The 17,813-nt window shown below is 40.8% G+C and overlaps 1 protein-coding gene across 3 annotated transcripts in view; it reads right to left on the reverse strand.

Moving 5' to 3' along the window:
* The window catches only part of E2F3 (E2F transcription factor 3), a 42,114-nt gene that overhangs the window by 8,616 nt on the left and 15,685 nt on the right, over positions 1-17,813 (reverse strand). For all 3 annotated transcript variants that reach the window (XM_048308050.1, XM_048308041.1, XM_048308059.1), the window contains exons 2-3: positions 2,699-2,810; positions 77-296 (exon numbers count right to left, since the gene is read on the reverse strand). In XM_048308050.1, coding sequence (XP_048164007.1) covers positions 77-296; positions 2,699-2,810 — 332 coding nt within the window. The remainder of the gene's footprint in view (positions 1-76; positions 297-2,698; positions 2,811-17,813) is intronic.

Below are 17,813 nucleotides of genomic sequence, written 5' to 3' on the forward strand. Positions count from 1 at the left end.
TGGGAGAAGAAAAACACTGCTGCCCTGTGATAGAGAAATCAGCCAGCAGGGATGGAAAAGAATAATGAATACTTACATCCACTGAATGTTGTTTTTGGATTTTTTCTTAATGAGATGGATGCCTTCCAGTACATTGGTGATATCGTAAATCCTCCTTTTTTGCACCTTGAGGACCTCTGCTGCTCTGTTCAAATCTAGGACCCCATCAGGAGATTGGCTCAGCAACTGAATGAACTTCTTTGTAAGAAGGCCAAGGGATGTATCATACCGAGTCTTTTCTGAAGGAGATTTTGGAGCTTGGAAGCAAAAGGAAAAAGAAAGTTAAATCAGTTTCTTCTCATTTTGGTTCTGAAAGAAGCAACCATAAATGAAATTATACAATTACTTCTTTCATTTTTACTAAAGAAATCTCTCATACCTCTGCATTAAGACACAACTTACCACTACGTATTTGTATTCCAAGATGTACTTTTCCAAAAGTCACAGGTACATGAGCAAATATATACCTTTTTTAAAATGCAAATATTTCCAGTAGTCTGACAGATACATATAGCAATATTCTGCTGAGGCTTTTACCATGTGAATTCATGATAGTATTTTTAGTATCTATTTATCCTGGCAGCAAACCCCAAAAAATCCCCTGTGAGTCTCCTTCATCAGGCTGATAGCCAGCTTTCATCAGGGTTTGATTTTCCCCTCATGTGAGATAAGTGTTTCATATGCAATTAAGCAGGACTTAGGTGTACTTCAGTGGGTGAACAAAATGACAGATTCCATCAGTGTCAGACTCCACAGCCTGAGAAAACTCAAGTGAATTAGAGGAGATTAATGTAAAATACAATTTATAATTATCACTGCTCCATAACCAAACAATGCTTACACTGGGAGAGAGTATCCATATCTTCTAAATTAGAAGTCAGCAAATAGCTTGGACCAATTCATGGTTTCCATGCACAAATGCAGCATCTATACACTTAACAGATGGGCTTTTAAGAGTTTAAATACTTGGATCAGAATGATTTCTAATTCTAAGTGTTCAAGGCCTTTCTGTCAAGGGAAATGAGCCAGCCATTATTACAAGTCTGCTGGGCTGGAACATCTCAAACCCTTCATATGCTTCCAGTATTATGCAGGATGGAACTTAGGCTGATCTGGTGGTCTTTTCCATGTTTTCAAGGGTCAGGTCACACATTAAACTGCAGAAGTCAGTCAAAACTGAAAATCCTACCTGAGAGGGAACCTTTAGTCTACCCTGAAATATTTTGAAGAAAACGACGGCTTTTCAATGAAAACCAAGACGTTGCATCTTTGCAAAGAGAACCAGCTAGCTGTGTTTCTTTGGGTAGATTCAGGGCTTGTCTGCTCTGGGAAATGGAAGAATATTCATAGAAAGGCTTGGGTTGGAAGGGAACTTAGAGATCATCTAGTTCCACTCTCCCTGCCATGGGTAGGGACACCTCCCACTAAACCAGATTGCTCAGAGCCCCATGCAACCTGGCCTTGAAACACTTCCAGGGATGAGGCATCCACAGTTTCTCTGGGCAACCTGTTCCAATGCCTCACCACCCCATGAGGAAAGAATTTCTTCCCAACATTTCATCTAAATCTCATTCATATCACTTACATGACCTTGTGGATTTAGAGCAGGATGGTTGGTTTGTTTGGGGTTTAGAAAAGAGTAAGAGAATCAGAGTGATAAGGGCAAGAAGTGACTGGACTTCCACCTACAATGGCACATGCTCCTCATCATGCACCAAGTTCTTTGTATGGGCTTATCAATGCTGCAGCAGCATCCTGTGCATCAAACAGTACTGAATTGCTACAAGAATCCACTTCAACTTAAAATAGGTTTCATTTAGCTTAATGAAGTTTAGTTTAATTAAATCAACTGTGGTTGTTCAACTCCTATGCTTTGAGTTTGTATCTTCAATTAATTTCTTTTTTCCTATCTGCCTCAATAGAAACCAGCAGACTGATAAGGAGGGACCCCTTGGCATCTCTTGCTCTGACATCACTACCACTGCTGCCCCAGTCCTCTTCTTGCCCCATCTGGCTCCCTCTGCCAGCCTAATTCTCCTGCTGAAAACCCCCAAATAAAGATAGTAAGGCTACAGCCCCCAGCTCCTGTAGCAAGAAGCCCAGTGCCCCAGGCAATGCAGATGTGCAAAAATTAGTACTTAGAGCAACTAGGCAGTGGCAGTAATTACCCAGAGTCACACTGCAGGGAGAGAAGGCAGCTCGGATCCCGCAAGGAGCATTTATCGTGCAGCGCTGCTGAGGCACAGCACTCTGCAAATCCCTGCCCAGGGAAAGAAGCCCTGGCAGCCAGCTGCTGTAACTCCAGCAGCAAAGGAGGCAGCTGGCTTGATGAGCCTGGCCTAATAACTGTGCGTTTGATCCCATCACACCACCTTCATTCCTCAGCATCCACCTCTCAAGCATCCCAGCATCATGTCCTTGGCTGAAGGGGCAGCCCTGGGCACAGAGGATGCAGGCTGCCCAGCAGGCAGAGGGACACACCTGGCAGCCCAGAGCCTCAGCAGCCTCTCAGCAGCAACCCCTGCATGCTGCAAACCTGCTGTCCATTGCCCAGCTGGGGGGCTGAGTTTGTTGCATACACATCTAGGTGAGGACAGCAATAAACACACTCTAAGCTAGGTAATGCAGACTGATGACAGCATGTTAAAAGTTCCCTTACTTTTTGGACTATCTGGACTTCTTGTTGCAGCTCTTCCTTTCCCCTTTGGAGTCTTTAGTCCTTCCGCAAGATACTGGTGGCCACCTTCTCCCAGCTCCAGCCTTCGTTTTGCCTGTTAAAAAAAAGATTTTTTTTTTTTTTAAATTGATGGATTGTTAAGAAGTATATTTCACTTTATCAAACACAGTATTTAGATGATAGGAACGGCAAAGAGCAGTGAACTTTTCACAGCAAGGTATCAGTACAGGTTCACAGCCCACATGCATCACAGTGGAATCCAAATATTTACTGGAATCCTAAGGCGGACTTAAATATGTCACTCAAAGGCTAGGCTGAAGAGGTTTTATTTGAAAATTCAGCAATTCTTTTAGATTTGAAAAGCTGAGTGACAATTGCATGGTTTATTTCAGTCTAGTCTGGACCTTCTTAAATAGGTATGAATGATTTCAGCCCTCAGTTGAGTTGAGAACATTTCCTTTAAGAAAAACAAAGACAGTCAGCCTCTCAAGCACCTACGTGTATGAACCCACAAAGCTACCTTTCCTTTGCAAAACTCCTTATATCCATCTCAGTTTGTGCAAAAGTAGTGTTAATGCAAGTTATGTTTTTCCCTTCACTATTTACAAGGATGGCTTTGAGAGGACCAATAATTTCCACTACTATGAACTTTCCACAAAGTGAAATACAAGACATGACATCAAGAGCAGCACTGGACAAGTCTTCTCCTCTGCTTCTCAAAAACTTGTCCTCATTGAAAGCACAACCACTACATTTATTTCACATTCACTAGCACGTGCTGCCTACATAAAAGCAAGGTGGAGCAGAAGTAGTATCAGAAAGACAATGCCTGAAAATCAGCTAAATGCTGCATTCAGCTCAAAGGGAAGCTGTGTACATCTTGAATAACAAAAATAGTGAATGAAACTGTTAAACTATGCAACACACAGACAAACTGCAATGAAAACCACCACCAATATGAATTCTGTTCCTCAGCAGAAACACAATATACTATCTTTGGAAACAATTCTATACCCTTCCCTGCCACTCAGGTTACTGAAATTAAGTCTGGGGATACTTGTTATCCTAACAATAGAAAGCACATTACCTGGAAGACAGAGGAAAAAGAAGAAAAAAGTTTTATGTCTAATCAAGTTTGGACAACTGTTTCTGAAGAATGTTGTTTATTCAGTTAGGTAGACTAGTTCAGAGTACATTATTTGCTTGTTTTTTAAGATTCACCCCACAGGGCTGGATAATGTTTTGCTCCTCAGTGAACCAAGACAAAACAATACATGCTGCTAGAGCTGTAGACAGGTATTTCTGTATTGTGGATTTACCCAATGCACTTTACTTTGGGTCTGTGACCAACAGAAGGCTCTAAATAAATTAATTTATATGCCTTTATTTATGGATAGCTAACTAACATCTTTCTATTGGACTCTGCTTGCAAACCTCAAACTTATTAAAAGGCAAGTTAAAGCATATGAAACTCATACAAGCCCATGGTGTTAACAGCACGTGCAGAGCACTCAAGCCACTCTTCTCCACATTTTGTGTGAAGGGACACAGAATTCACTGGCGACAGGGCAAAACTGAACCGCATCCTTCTAAGCAATGCAGGCACCACACCCCCAGCAGACCACTGGGGACAGCTTCTAAGGGGATGAGACACCTCTGCTCCGTTCAGCTCTGTAATCCAAGGACACAGATTTCTAAAAGGTCAACTGTTAACAAAAGCATCCAGCTAATACGTTTAGCCAACGTAATTGGATTAAATTAAGATTACAGCTATTCCACAGGGAGAAATACATTTCACACTTTTTAATATAAGTGTTTTTCCACCCTGAGAACTGTAAGAGCAAAAGAAGGAGGGGTGAAAAGGGAACAATTCAGGGCGTGGGAAGACTAGGCCAAAGGGATACAATTAAAGATAAAAGAGAATCTCAAAACCAGGTGTGAGAAGGAGGGGCAATGCTTAAGACGTAAAATCCAGAGATTTGCAGCTCTCTCCATCAGAAGAGAAACTTAGGTTTGGATTATACATCAAAACTTTTTGTCTCAACTTGTTTGCAAGACACAAACAACAGTATTTTGCCTCTGCTTTTGTGGTTAAAGACTTATATAAGTTTCTCCCGTGAACTCAGAGAGAACACAGACAGCATCCTTTGGCTGCACAGAGCAGCACAAGCCTGCCCACATGCGCTGGGGCTGTTACAAACAACACGCTCTTGTCAGGCTCATCATCACGCTGCACCTACAGACAGCGTAGGGCTAGTGAAAAAAAATACACCACACAGAGAGCTCTACAAGGTACTTGGTTTTTAGGATACAAAGCATACAGGAAACTTGAGATACAGAGCAAAATATTTTAGTGGAGTTTAAAAGATCCTGATTACTGACAGGCAATTTTAGGAAACCCTGAGGAATATTTAATTTCAGGCCAGATGTTACACGTCACTCAGCAAGTGCTCGCTTCCCCGTCCTGTTTTACAAACTTCATAACTGATAAGATGCAGGACTGAAGTGGTGTATTCTCTCAATTTCTTCTTTCATGAATTACAGACTAAAGATTTTCTAGTGCTGTTTTGTTTGCACTAGAGATCCTGGGTGACTCACAGTTTCTCTCTCCCATATCCAAAATTATTCATAGTGCCTTCCGATATCTGGCTTCTCTTCAGAAATCTAAAGATCTGTGATCAGCATAATCAGGGAGCCTTTTAAAAAAACCCTTGATTTGAGTCACTTATTTTTGCTACAGCACTATATTAATTATTTGCACTATTTGTACGAATTAGTATTATTTGTCCTTCTTGCATTACTTGATCAATAAAAGCAGGCACAACCATCTGACACAGTATGAAGTAACACTGCTAAGAAGTTACAAGCCAAAGGACACCACCACAAAGCATCCCAGCGACAGGGACAGATAGGAAGCAAAGGGACAAAAAATTTCTCAGTGACTTGAAATCTGAGTGCAATAAATTGGAAGCCAGATTCCTTAGGGGGAGGGTGAAAGGAGCACAAAATACATGGAGCAATGAGACAGGTAAAGCCACAAATTGATACATTCCAGCAACAAGACACAAAAGTAACAGGAAAGTATCCCATGAAGCTGAACCAGACACCTACCTAACCCCTTGCTTAAGACGTAAAAATTGTGGCATCAAGCGCTTAAACTCAAATTTCTCTTCCAATACTATGAGCAATCCCTGATATAAATACAACTATAGACCCACTGTTCAGTGCAGACCACTAAAAACTGCTGGCACCTTGAGCCCTATGTAGGTTTGCCCTTTTAGCTTTAATCCCTTTTTAAAAAAAGAAAAGAAACCCAGATAGCAACCACAATCAACATCAGAGGCAAACCCACAAAAACGTCTTTTATAAGAACACTTGTCTCTAGAGGAAAATAGTTTAAAACTCCTAGGATAAGCTAAGTATTTTCAAGTAGACAGGACCTGATGCAATTCACTTTACAATACTCAGTCTCATGGATTAACCTTTAAGAGGAGGTTGGAGGCAGGTTATGCTTATAGCAGCAAAGAAAAAGAGCAAATGTAGTATTAATTAATTGAAAAAAGGGGTGGAAAATGTGCAAACAGGAAATTATAGCCCATTCCCTTTACTGGGCTGATTTGGCTTCACGGCTACCTGGGTCTATCAGGTTGCTGACACCACCTCTTCTGCATCCTCCCTCCATTCCTGCTCCCCTGGTGCAGGCAGCACCTGATTGATATGTCCTCATCAACCACCACAGAAAGCTGGTTCAAGAGGTCCCTACCAGCAATAACTTAGTCCTGCTCCAAAACAGAAGTGATTTTTCTGCCAGGTTATCCCTTGTGGGTGATGAGCCTACACTGAGAGCTGCTGAGGAGAAGTGGTGTGACATCCGCCCATGCTCCTTGGGGCATCAGATTGACATTTGAGCAGCCTCACTGTCATGTCACACAGCAATCAACTTCAGTTCTTGGGGAAAGAAACTTGCAGCAATTAGAAATAGAGAATAAATTTCAGAGTGTTACCTTGTAGCAGACGAGTAAGGGCTAAGCATCAGGTAAGAGCCAGCACAGGGTTTTGTCAAGATAGCAGAGCACAGTGTCCAACTGGGGCAGGCAACATCAGTTTTTGAGCACTGCATCATATCCAACCAAAGCCTTATTTTCTATGAGAATTATATTTTTAAGTTTGAGAGAAGAAGCAGTAAAACACTCTCTAATTCTTTCCAGTGATAAAATCTGGGAGAATAACTTTTCCAACCTATGCACACTAAAATTTGTCCTGCTAGATGTGTTTCTTGGCTTTATTACTGGATGCAAGTCAATTGCGCTGTTTGCAAGAGACAGACCTAAGAAAAATTACATTACCTGTGCTACTTTCTGAAAATCTTTTCTCTTAAATATTCCTGCACCCATTAGGCTTCAGCAAGCACATAAAACTTGCCAGAATAATGATCTGAGTTAGGCATATTCTATTACCCAAAAACCCTAAATTTAAAATCATATGGAAAAGTGCAGTCAGTACATTTTCATTACGAGTATGAAGCGCCAAATTCCACTTCAAACTCCTGTCACAGTTCTTGGGCCTCCCAGGCTCTGCACATCCCACCTCCTTGGAGGTCCTATCCAGGCCGGAGACCTATCTACATCCCCTGCTTCCCTAGCAGGCATTCAAGCTGTATTAGAGGAGCAGCAGTCTGATTTAAATACAAAAGGACAAAAGTTGACCTCAGAATGAGAACGAAAGTAACCTGGGACAAAGCCTGCTGAGATAGGGACAGAAGATAAGAACTTATTCCAAAAAACAATGGGATGAGGAGCTGAAAAGAAACTCCAGTTTAGGCTGACTGGGCTGGAAAAACAGGAAGATTGGAAATGACCAAACATGGCAAGGAATAAATTGTTTATATTAAGTGATAGCTGACAGTGAATTAAGGAGCAAGTCAGAGAAATGTGTCTTAGGGCTCAGCTGTGGGTATCTCAGAGCAAGGAGTAAGACAGGCAAGTTAAGCGAGGGACAGTGACTAAGCCTGGTGTATTCTCTAGAAGATGTAACAATTGCTAGGGGCAGATAAAATGGCAGCTTTTCTGTATGTCACCACAATGCTGATATTACTGGGGAGGGGATGCAAACCTTTCCAGGAAGCACAGATAAATTTTGACTGCAGCAAGGAAGCCATAGCACAGGTTCTTTACCAATCCCCACATACTTTGCACAGGCTTTCTTCCACATTTTCTAAATTAAGCAGTCACTTAAAAATACAATTTAAAAGCTGAGGTTCTGGAGGCACGACCTCTAGAAAGCTGTTCCAGAGGTCAGGAGCTGCAGAGAAGAAAGCAAATATATAACATGAAAGGGTAAATTAAACTGGAGCTTGATGACAAAGGAATACAAGAGAGGAAGCAAAGGAAAAAAGACACCTTGGGGTGAATGCAGAGAAATATTCATACACTAAGGAAATGTCTCCACTGAATGAAGGGATACAGGCTGAGCATTTAGAACACACTCAAATGAACAAACCCTGGTATGCGGAGAGCCGTGCGTGTCTGCCAGAGGGCTGCACCCAGCTGAGGGCATGGCAAACATTCGGGAAGACTGGAAAACAGGGAGAGGTGCAGAGAGGAAAGCAGAGGAGCTCTCAGCAAGGAAGGGGCTCAGCTCTGCTGGTCAGCTCACAGGCAAAGAAACACCCAAGGTCAGCAAAAAGATGCAAGAGGAGTATCAGAGCTTCTGCCTTCAAACTCCTACTGACAACTCATTTCATACCCACCTCCTCATTTCTTAACAGAAATAAATTTGCAGTTCAAACTCCTGGAAGAGAGAGGGATTTCCATCTTCCATGAAGAAATATTTACCCCAGTGGGCTACACACAGATACCAATAATTTGTACCATACTACCCTTGGTTTCAGTAGTTAACTCTGACAGTATAAAACATTTAAGAGGAAGTTTAAGAAAAGAATAGGAAGATAAAGAAATAGCTGGGAATTAAACTATTTGCATGTAAAAGACAACAAAGTATGCCCTTAAAAGGAAAGTTCTGTAAGTCCTCTCAACTCTTCCCAAAAATACTACTTCTCTATCAAAAGTAAGCATTCCCATACAGAGGAACAAGACCAGGAATGACACTTTTAATGAAAACATGACCTCAAAATTCATAGCCATTCATAAGACTGAGGTAAAAGAATACAAAAAGATATCTAAAAATAGTGCCTTGAAAATTGAATACATTGTAAAATCAACACAAGGCAGAAAAGGAGTCTGAAATAATAGCTACTTATCCATCAAGATTATTAGTTGAGTGACAAGCAGCTTGTATTTAAAGTAAAATTTAAAGAATCATTTTATAGCAAATGAAAACACAGCTTACAAAAATCATCCTGATCAATCTAATCCAACACAAAAGCCTCAAATTTTCTTCTCATAAAACAGCAACTGTTTCTAAAAAAGGACCAAAAAAGTACTTTCTATTACAGCAATTTCTGTTTCCTAAGTTATCACTTTATTTTTCAGCTTACAGTTTCGACTGCGGGAAATTCTTCTCTAGTTCTTATATTGAAATTATTAATTCAGCTACAGTCAAGTAGTTTGTTTTCAATGTAGATGAATATTAAAAGAAAATCCCTTTTGTATGTCTTAATTAGGTTTATAATTCAATAAAGAGGCACCTCACAATTACCAAATTAAATGACATTCTGATCATATGCAGCGCCTCCCCATTAGGCATTTGACACTGAGGATTGAACGCTGATATGTTACTCTGGTGAGGTTTCTTTCAAGGCCTAATTAAAACACCCTATTTCAATCGATTTTCCATTTTCATGATTCCTTCAGAAGTATCCAAGTGTCAAGGAAGTCATGAACTGTAAGCACTTAAAGATGAAACCATATGACTTTTACTTAGCTCCAAAAAGTTAAAATGTGGATGGCCAACTTTCAGCAGCAAATTCTTGTTTGAAAGTGGGACCCAAGCCAGAGGAACTGAGCGACGGCCTTCCCTTCTCAGGATAAATGTGCAGGAAGAAGCAACGCAAGTGCCATGACTGCCTCCCAGCTATTGCTGCAGAACATCCCACAAGGCCATTTCTGACACCCACAGAAAGGAACACATCAGTTCTCAGGCTCGCTCAGCAACTGGAGCACGGGCAGCTCGCTCCCGTGTTAGTGGCTCTGCGCATCGATGCCACCCCAGTGAGGCACTTCACACTCCGATCTCGAGCCTGGCTGAACAGAAGAACATTTTCAACCGCTTTTAAATGAAACACAATGGCCTGAACCAAATCAAGAAAGTACAAACATGCAGCAACAAAAAATGGTGGTTTCTCCTTACACCTACACAACAGGTCATTTTTACTGAAGCAGGATTATAATCTTAATGTACTAATTACCTTTGATTTTCATCCTGATATCTCATGCGACCTGACCTGCCCTCTGGTCAGATTATCTCACAGTCACCAACACTAACATAATTCTGACACCAAGGTAAGTGGACAACCCTGTTTGACATCACTCCATTTTCTGCTCATAGGTCTACTGAAATGCCATGGGATCAGCCCCACTAGATTTATAGTAGCCACTGTAAAAATGTGCAGCTTATCTTGTTTTCCTACTCTGCTGCAGTACTTCATATTTTCTTTGCACTAAAAGAGGAAAGACATTACAACGGTTGTGCAAGACATAAACCAAAGCACAAGCCACATTTCTGGCCTCAAACCAAGAGAATTACACCTATACATAGGAAATGAATCATGTGAGATCTTTCTTATTGCAATTTTTTCCACCAAATATGAAACAATTACTTCTTACTGGAAGCCAATGGCTTTGCAGTGTACTAAGGCTGAAAGCTCCAGTTACTACTTCATGTTGAAATATGAAAAGTTGTTTTCAGGAAACTGCACCCAGTTTTCATCTCAACTGCTAAACTGTTCAAGGTGAGGAGTGTGTGTGTCTCTGGGCGGTCCTGAAACACCTCCATGCAACTCCCCTCATCCCAACAGCTGCCAGAGGCTGAGCTGCACCTGCCTGGTTAAGGTGGAAGCCCTGGAGACAAAACTTCCAGAAAATGTAATGACAAACAGCCAACACTTGCACACAGAAGCGCAGACAGACTAACCTGTATCTGGGGTGTAGAATCCTGACCACAGGTTTTTGGGGGTGTGTCTGGATGCAGCATGAAGAGTTTCCCTCCCATTCTCTGGGAAGCATGGCCTGGGCCTTGGTGATAAGGCCAGACCTGCCACTAGCAGGCTCTAATGCTAGCCTCATCCTACAAACTCGTGTCAAAGCTACCAGCCTATTTGCCTACCCCCATTCCCAAAGACATCACCTCAGCAAGGCCGCTGCCTCCAGAGCAGAGCTCGGAGATTTTCAGTTGTGGTTCACATCAGTGATTTCTCACCATGCACATCCTTCAAAGAAAACAAGATTGTCACAGAACAGGCCTGATGCTGAACTTGCAAACTGATGGCAAGCAGGTGGGGGTGGGGAACATGATGGGACACAAACAGAGAGGGGATAGGATGTGACAGCAGACCAGCCATGTAAGAGACTTCTTGGTGTAATTTCTTTGTATTTCATTTATATGTAACAGTTCCACCAACACAGGTCCACTTTTTATGTTACCCATTGAGATCAAAGTAAGCCAAATAAGGAAGTGATAGTTCACATGGTTTATAATAGGGCACAACATCTCCATCTGGCTGCAGAGGTGCTTGCAGTGTTTCAGCCCTTCAGGAGACTTTCAGCCCCTTGACTAGAAAGGCTAAAGTTGAACTGGACCAAGGGAAAGAAATCTTTCCTATAATTTTATGGTTGATCCCAAAGAAAAACCATTGCAAAGCAGTCAGTCTCAAAATACATCCTAGAGATATTTTTCTCTTCTGTATTTAAGGACTATTTTTTATTTTAAAAGTCATTAACTTCAAAATAAGATTGTGATTGGACTTGTTCCACTGAGTGGCTTCCACTTTATGTGTGGAAATTAGCACAGCTACTTAGAAAAGAACAACTTTCAAACACTGTCAGTTGTCTGCCAGATTGTTTTTATTAAACAAACAAGCCCTAAGATTGGGGGAGGAAGGACACTGAGAGCTGGAGAATATAACAGGATGAACTTCCTTGTAGGAAATTCCAGTAAGTGCCATGGAGTATTAGATAAACAGGTTAAAAATTAGTAGCAGCATTCTGGGCATATATATTGACATAGGAATCAGGAAAAGTGTTATTCCTCACTTACAAAACATACAGAATATAGTGATAAACCTCTCTAGGAAGATGTAATTAATAAGACTGGATACATACAAAGTGAAAAGTGAGGAGAAGGAGGAGCACTTACAAAGCCACACCAGTGCTATTTCAACGTAGGTGCTCTGTAATAGTGCAAGATTGGGCTTGCATCACAAAGTTTGCTCACTAAATTGCCAGTGTAAGCCACAGCATCTTGAGCTTTGTTTTCCTTGGATACAGGATACCTACAAGAAAGGACGATGTCTGTGGAACTTCACAAATGAAGTTTCTGGAGTGCAAGTTTTCGTGTCTGCACAGGTCTGCGATTCAAGATTTCCCACCCTGGCACCCCAAACCTTCCTGTACTCCATACAAAATACCCATACCAAGTTATACCAGAGCAGTGCCAAGGGACTGCATCACTTGACTAAGAGCTGATTCATAGGGAACCAACAAACTTGTACATTCTTCCAAAAATTAATGACAAAAGATATGTAAATACTACAGAAACTACAGCAGAGAGCTACAAACTAGATGGTAGCAAGTTTTAAATACTCAGGTGCACATGAGTTGGGTATTCACATCCCCAAAGTAGGTGAATCCTTTCTTAAAAAAAGTCAACACCAATCTTGACTCCATATTTTTAATTCACTGCCTGAGGTATGATGGCTCTTACATCTATCTACTTTTTCAATTAATGTAATTAGTAATGAGAAGTCAGATCTGAAGTAGCAAAACGTTTTATTTTGAAGTACTATCTTAACCCAGTTCCACCCAAGTATAAAAGCATACAGCAAGATTTCCCAAAAGTAATAAATGGACTTTGAATCCATTTAGGGTGATAAAAATATTATCTAGTTTCCAAAGGTCATTGTGAAAGTTGACAAAAAACATTCAGAAGACCAAGGTGAGGCAATGACTTGCATTTACAGAATCAGTCAATGAGAAGTAACATGGGGTCCTAAGAATTTACTGTAATACAGGATAGTTCTGTACATCATGTAAATTGTGAGATTATTAGCTCACTTTAAGGAAATCTCAATATTTTTCAAACAGATTAACCCTGATAAGTCATGTCTGCACCTACAAGTAACTATAATGCTGACTTTGCACAAAAGATTGATTTATCACTCTCAAGTTAATTTAGTTTCGAAAACTAAATTACCAGCATTGCATAAAAAAAAAAATCCTTAAATAACCTTGATGAAGTTATTAACACAATAACCTCCTCCACATACCAAATCTCAGAGTAACAAAAATAAATAACAAGTGCCCAAGAAACAGGAAAACATGGTTTACATATTCAAAAGCAGCTATTCCTAGAAGCAGTTGGAAAGAAGGCTCCAGATTAGCAGAAAGTCTCAGAAATAGATAAATGACTGTGAGAAGAGAGCAAGGGAGAGAATCACAGATAGCAGGGACCTAAAGACCCTGGTTGTGGCTGACAGCTTCCCCCATCCTAGGTCTGGAGCTGGTACTGCCATAAGAAGGCTTCTCTTCACAGCACATTTCTTTGGCTACAAACTGAACTTGGTTTTCACCTCGCCTGGGTTGCTAAAATCTAGGAAATTATTACTTCCTTCCTCCTAAAATCAAGGTAGGCAGCTACTGCATTTACTTTTACTGCACAGGTCAGTTTGGCAACAGCTTACATTGCTGAAATGGCACAGATATAGCCAAGTTCCTGATGTTTTAAACGCTGTGTAATGTCACAAAGAACAACTAATCCACTGAGCTTTCACTGTGATGCACATTTTACCTTGGCAGTATTTTATCAATCCATCAGCCACACCATGGAGCAGAACAACCCAAGAGTGCTGGCAAAATGATGACAAATTGATTTCAAATAGGAAGTTTTACTTTTTCTCATTGACAGAGAGAGAATAAAAAGAAGACAAGACAGCAACAGGTCTTAAGTGAAGTGAATGAGTGTTGGTAGACTAAATAATTTTCTTTCTCACATTTAGGAAAATTCTGTGATGCACAGGACAATCTAAAACAACTGATATGACAGCAAAATTTACAAGACAACAACCAAAACAGATGGTTTTCCAAGGAGTCACAGGTAATAAATTTCTAGAGGAGAAGACATTAAAGTTACTGTTCTTTCTTAGATTTTATAGGATATTTTTAAAAAAATTATCTCTTCTGGTTTTGGTGAAGCAGAAAATGTGGGGTCATACAGTCAAGCAAGGACTTGAACCTATGTGAAAACTGACCCACACCAGACACAATCTGTCCCTTCTACTTTGTCTTCTTTACTATGTATTCCCTTAACTAAATACCCTGAGATGACTTCTCCAGAAAAATTAGTAGCACCTTGAAGTCTCAAATTTTAAAATGAAGTGAATTTGCATTTTTCTCTCTAATCCACTCTTTCATGAAAGAAAAGAATCTGACTTTCTAATATGACCTGCTACATATCACAGACCCTCCCTAGCTGCTGTGCTATTGTAGCCAAGGATAGGAGTGCAATTTTAGAATCTGGGTTATAAAAATGTAATGAACAAGCACCTGTCAGGAAGGACCATAAACACAGTTGCTCCTACCAAAAAGCAAGTAGAAGGACTTGCTAACCTCAAGACTGTTCAGAGTCAAAAACAGAGCATAACTCTACAGTGAAATTAGAGCAAAACAGTCATTGGGTCAAAACTTGAAGGTATAATAAACTCATTATTTTCCCCTCACTTAACAAAAAATTAATTTCCACTTAGAGTTTGCATTGTTTAAGCTTTCAATATTAAATTCTTTATGTGCTCAAGTTCAACAACTTCAGAAGTCCTTTAACACCAGAATCATCTTGGGGAGTGGCTGAGGTGGGAAAGTGTCTCTGGAGATCACCTAGTCCACCTCCTGCTGCTCAAAGAGAAGGGAACTAGAACTAGAATACAGCTCAGGGCTGTATTCAGTTGGGTTTTTAATATGGCCAGTGAATGCAACTCCACAACCTAAGGGACCTCTTCCAGCATATGATCACCTTTGCTGTGTAATCTTCTGTTTAAATGGAATTTCTTCATTTCAGTTAGTGCCCATTGCCTTTCATCCTGTCACTGGCCACCACTGAGAATAGCCTGGCTCCATCTTCTTCACTCCCTCCCATCATGTGTTTAAACACCTCCAGGCTCAATAGTCCCAGCTCTCTCAGACTCTTCTTCTATATGAGATGCTCTGAGGCCTTAACCACCTTCATAGCCCTTCACTTGACCTGCTCCAGCATGTCCATGTCCTCTCATAATGGGGAGGCCAGAACTGGACCCAGCATGTCAGATATGTCTCACCAGTGCCGAGTAGAGGGAAAGGATCATCTCACTCTGCAGAGCTGCTTTACAGCAGGTTTGTCCCAGCCTGTTCTAGTACCCAAAATTATTCCTCCCCAGAGGCAGGACTTTGCACTTCCTTTTGCTGAACTTCATGAGATTCCTGTCAGTCCCCTTCTCAAGCCTGTCAATGTCCCTCTGGACAGCAGTGCAACCATCAGCTATATCAACTACTACCCCCAATTCTGTGTCTCATGTATCAGTCCAGTCATTCCTTAATATTAATTTCATAAGCAAAATATTGTTTAAGTTGCACTGAAGGACATTTTCTTCAGACCTCAAATAATTTATGCTGCCCTGTTTAAAAGCATCTTCTATTTTCAAGATTTTTCCCTTAAAAATACTAGCACTGAATCACGTATGTTATTTTAGGTATCAGTTGCACCAAAACTGTTGACTGAGGCAAAAGTATCCCCACTCTCCTTCCTTTTTTTGTACATGCCAAGATGCAAGCCTCAGTGCCATCGCCTCTCAGGACTGTGCTGGAAGCTGGTGTGCAGTTGCTTGTCCACTACAGACTTCTCAGAAGTGCTGCTTTCCAGGATACAGGCCCCCTTTCATAAGGCATGGCTTGCATTCCCTGCTCTCTGGCATACAACTTTGCCTTTCGCCATATTAAAGACACAGTATGTCTGAATGTGCCTACAGAGCAAGTTGTGAGAGCTCCATTATCATTTACTATTCTGCTGGCAATTACTATCAGTAACAGTTTCTTTGTTTACTTCTGTGATGATGATGAAACCCATGGTATTGAGATTAGTGCAAATACTCACTGGAATCAATCAAAAGGACTCTTTTCCTGCCACTTAGCCAATTTTTAAACCAACTTCCTACTGGCAGTTATTTTGTTAATCAAAAAGCTTTACAAAATTAAATTTATTTTCTATCAGCCTCATTCACACATCAGACAGCTGTACCTTTGTTAACTTCTAGCTTTCAGCAGGAGAAGAAGGGTGAAGGTGGGAAGAACTAGCTGCGGGATACTGCTGGTAAACACTTTTGGAAATACCACAGGCACTCTTTGCAGTGCTGCATAAAGAAGAGCTCCATCCACATAACTGCACACTACTTAAACCCTACAGAAGGTTTATTTCAAGACTGTTGGCCATCCCAAGTATTCCAGAAGTTTTATGGGTGCTGGCACAAGGCTGGAAGAGCAGAATATTAGCAGAGGGGTAAAAGAGACAACACCTGGATTGAAAGCAGAAATTTGTGTGTCTATTCATGAGCTTTAATTTCTATTCATTGTAGCCTGAAGTTCAGAGAAAGTCCATTTGGCTTCTTGCACTGCTGCCTTCCCCCTCTTTCCCTTTCTGCTACCTGTCCTGCTGTATAACCATGCAGCTATTAGAACTATCCCATAGGCAATGGACAGCTAAATGGGATTTTCCAGAAGCCTGGGGAAGTCTTCCAGTGGAATCTAGCACTAAAATATCACCCATTAAAGGCTGCACTAAAAATTCCTTTCTTTAAATAACTTTGAAGAGAAGAAATCTATATATTCAGTTTGGTCCCATGGATTTCTCCCCAAACATACCTTAATCTGTTCAGAAGATAAATGACCATATGGTTTAATTGTGCCTTCTTCACAGAAGCCATAACTTTCTCTCTTATGATCAATACACCTTGATCCTTTTCATTTTCAAATGCAGTCCTACTTATGAGTCATCTTTCCCTCCTCTCACACATACTTTTCAGTCTCTCCTTTTCATCCTTTTCCTCTTGTTTTAGTAAAAGCTGTAGGTAGGGCGAACTAAAATAGCGAGTTTCACAACTGGACATGAGACATCCTTAAATTTAGATCAAATAAGTCTTTCCAAAGTACACGAGAGCTTTCCATCCAGACAGATTTATAAAAGCTACATATAATTATGGAAAGGAATAGAACAAGAATAGCCTGTGGACGATGCCCTCTCTCAACAGTATATGGATAGGAAGGAGGACGGCCTTATTCTCTTAGAAGCAGGAGAAAAGGTAACTTGAGGCAGACGTGGGAAGCCCCCACCAGTCTGTAGGCTTGCTAGATTGCTCAAAATCCTCAAGCATGATAGATTCCCATAAAACCCTCATTTTCTACACTAACTGTTTTCCAACCCTAATTCCAAACTATAATCAAACTGTAAAGCTAAGATTACCCCAGAAAACTTGACTACATCTCACTATCTGAGACTGCAAGTTCTTATCCAAGCTAAAGCAAAGATAGTCTTGGAAGAAACCTGCTTTGCCAGCCATCGGTTTGTCTTGGAAGTCTAAAATTCAAGAAAATACAAAAACCTGTTCTTGCCTTGACATCCATGCCTCCTACCCTTTCAATAGGTGCCTGCTGATGATAGCAGCAAGAGTCTTACTCCTGACTTTCCTCCCATACTTTGCACTGGCAAGGAGCCCTCATGCACTCTGTCCTGACTTGGAACGAGTTCTGCAGCCTCGTCCTACACCTTCCACCGCAAACTGGAAATTTTGTGTCCACTTCAGGTAAATACATTTTATTGAATTAAATACAAGAAAGTAAATATGGCAGAGTTACAGTGCTCCTTGTGTAAAACATTGACTTCCAAGATAAACAGGAATGCTACA

Source organism: Corvus hawaiiensis, chromosome 1 (genome assembly GCF_020740725.1).
Source record: "Corvus hawaiiensis isolate bCorHaw1 chromosome 1, bCorHaw1.pri.cur, whole genome shotgun sequence".
Lineage (NCBI taxonomy): Eukaryota > Metazoa > Chordata > Aves > Passeriformes > Corvidae > Corvus > Corvus hawaiiensis.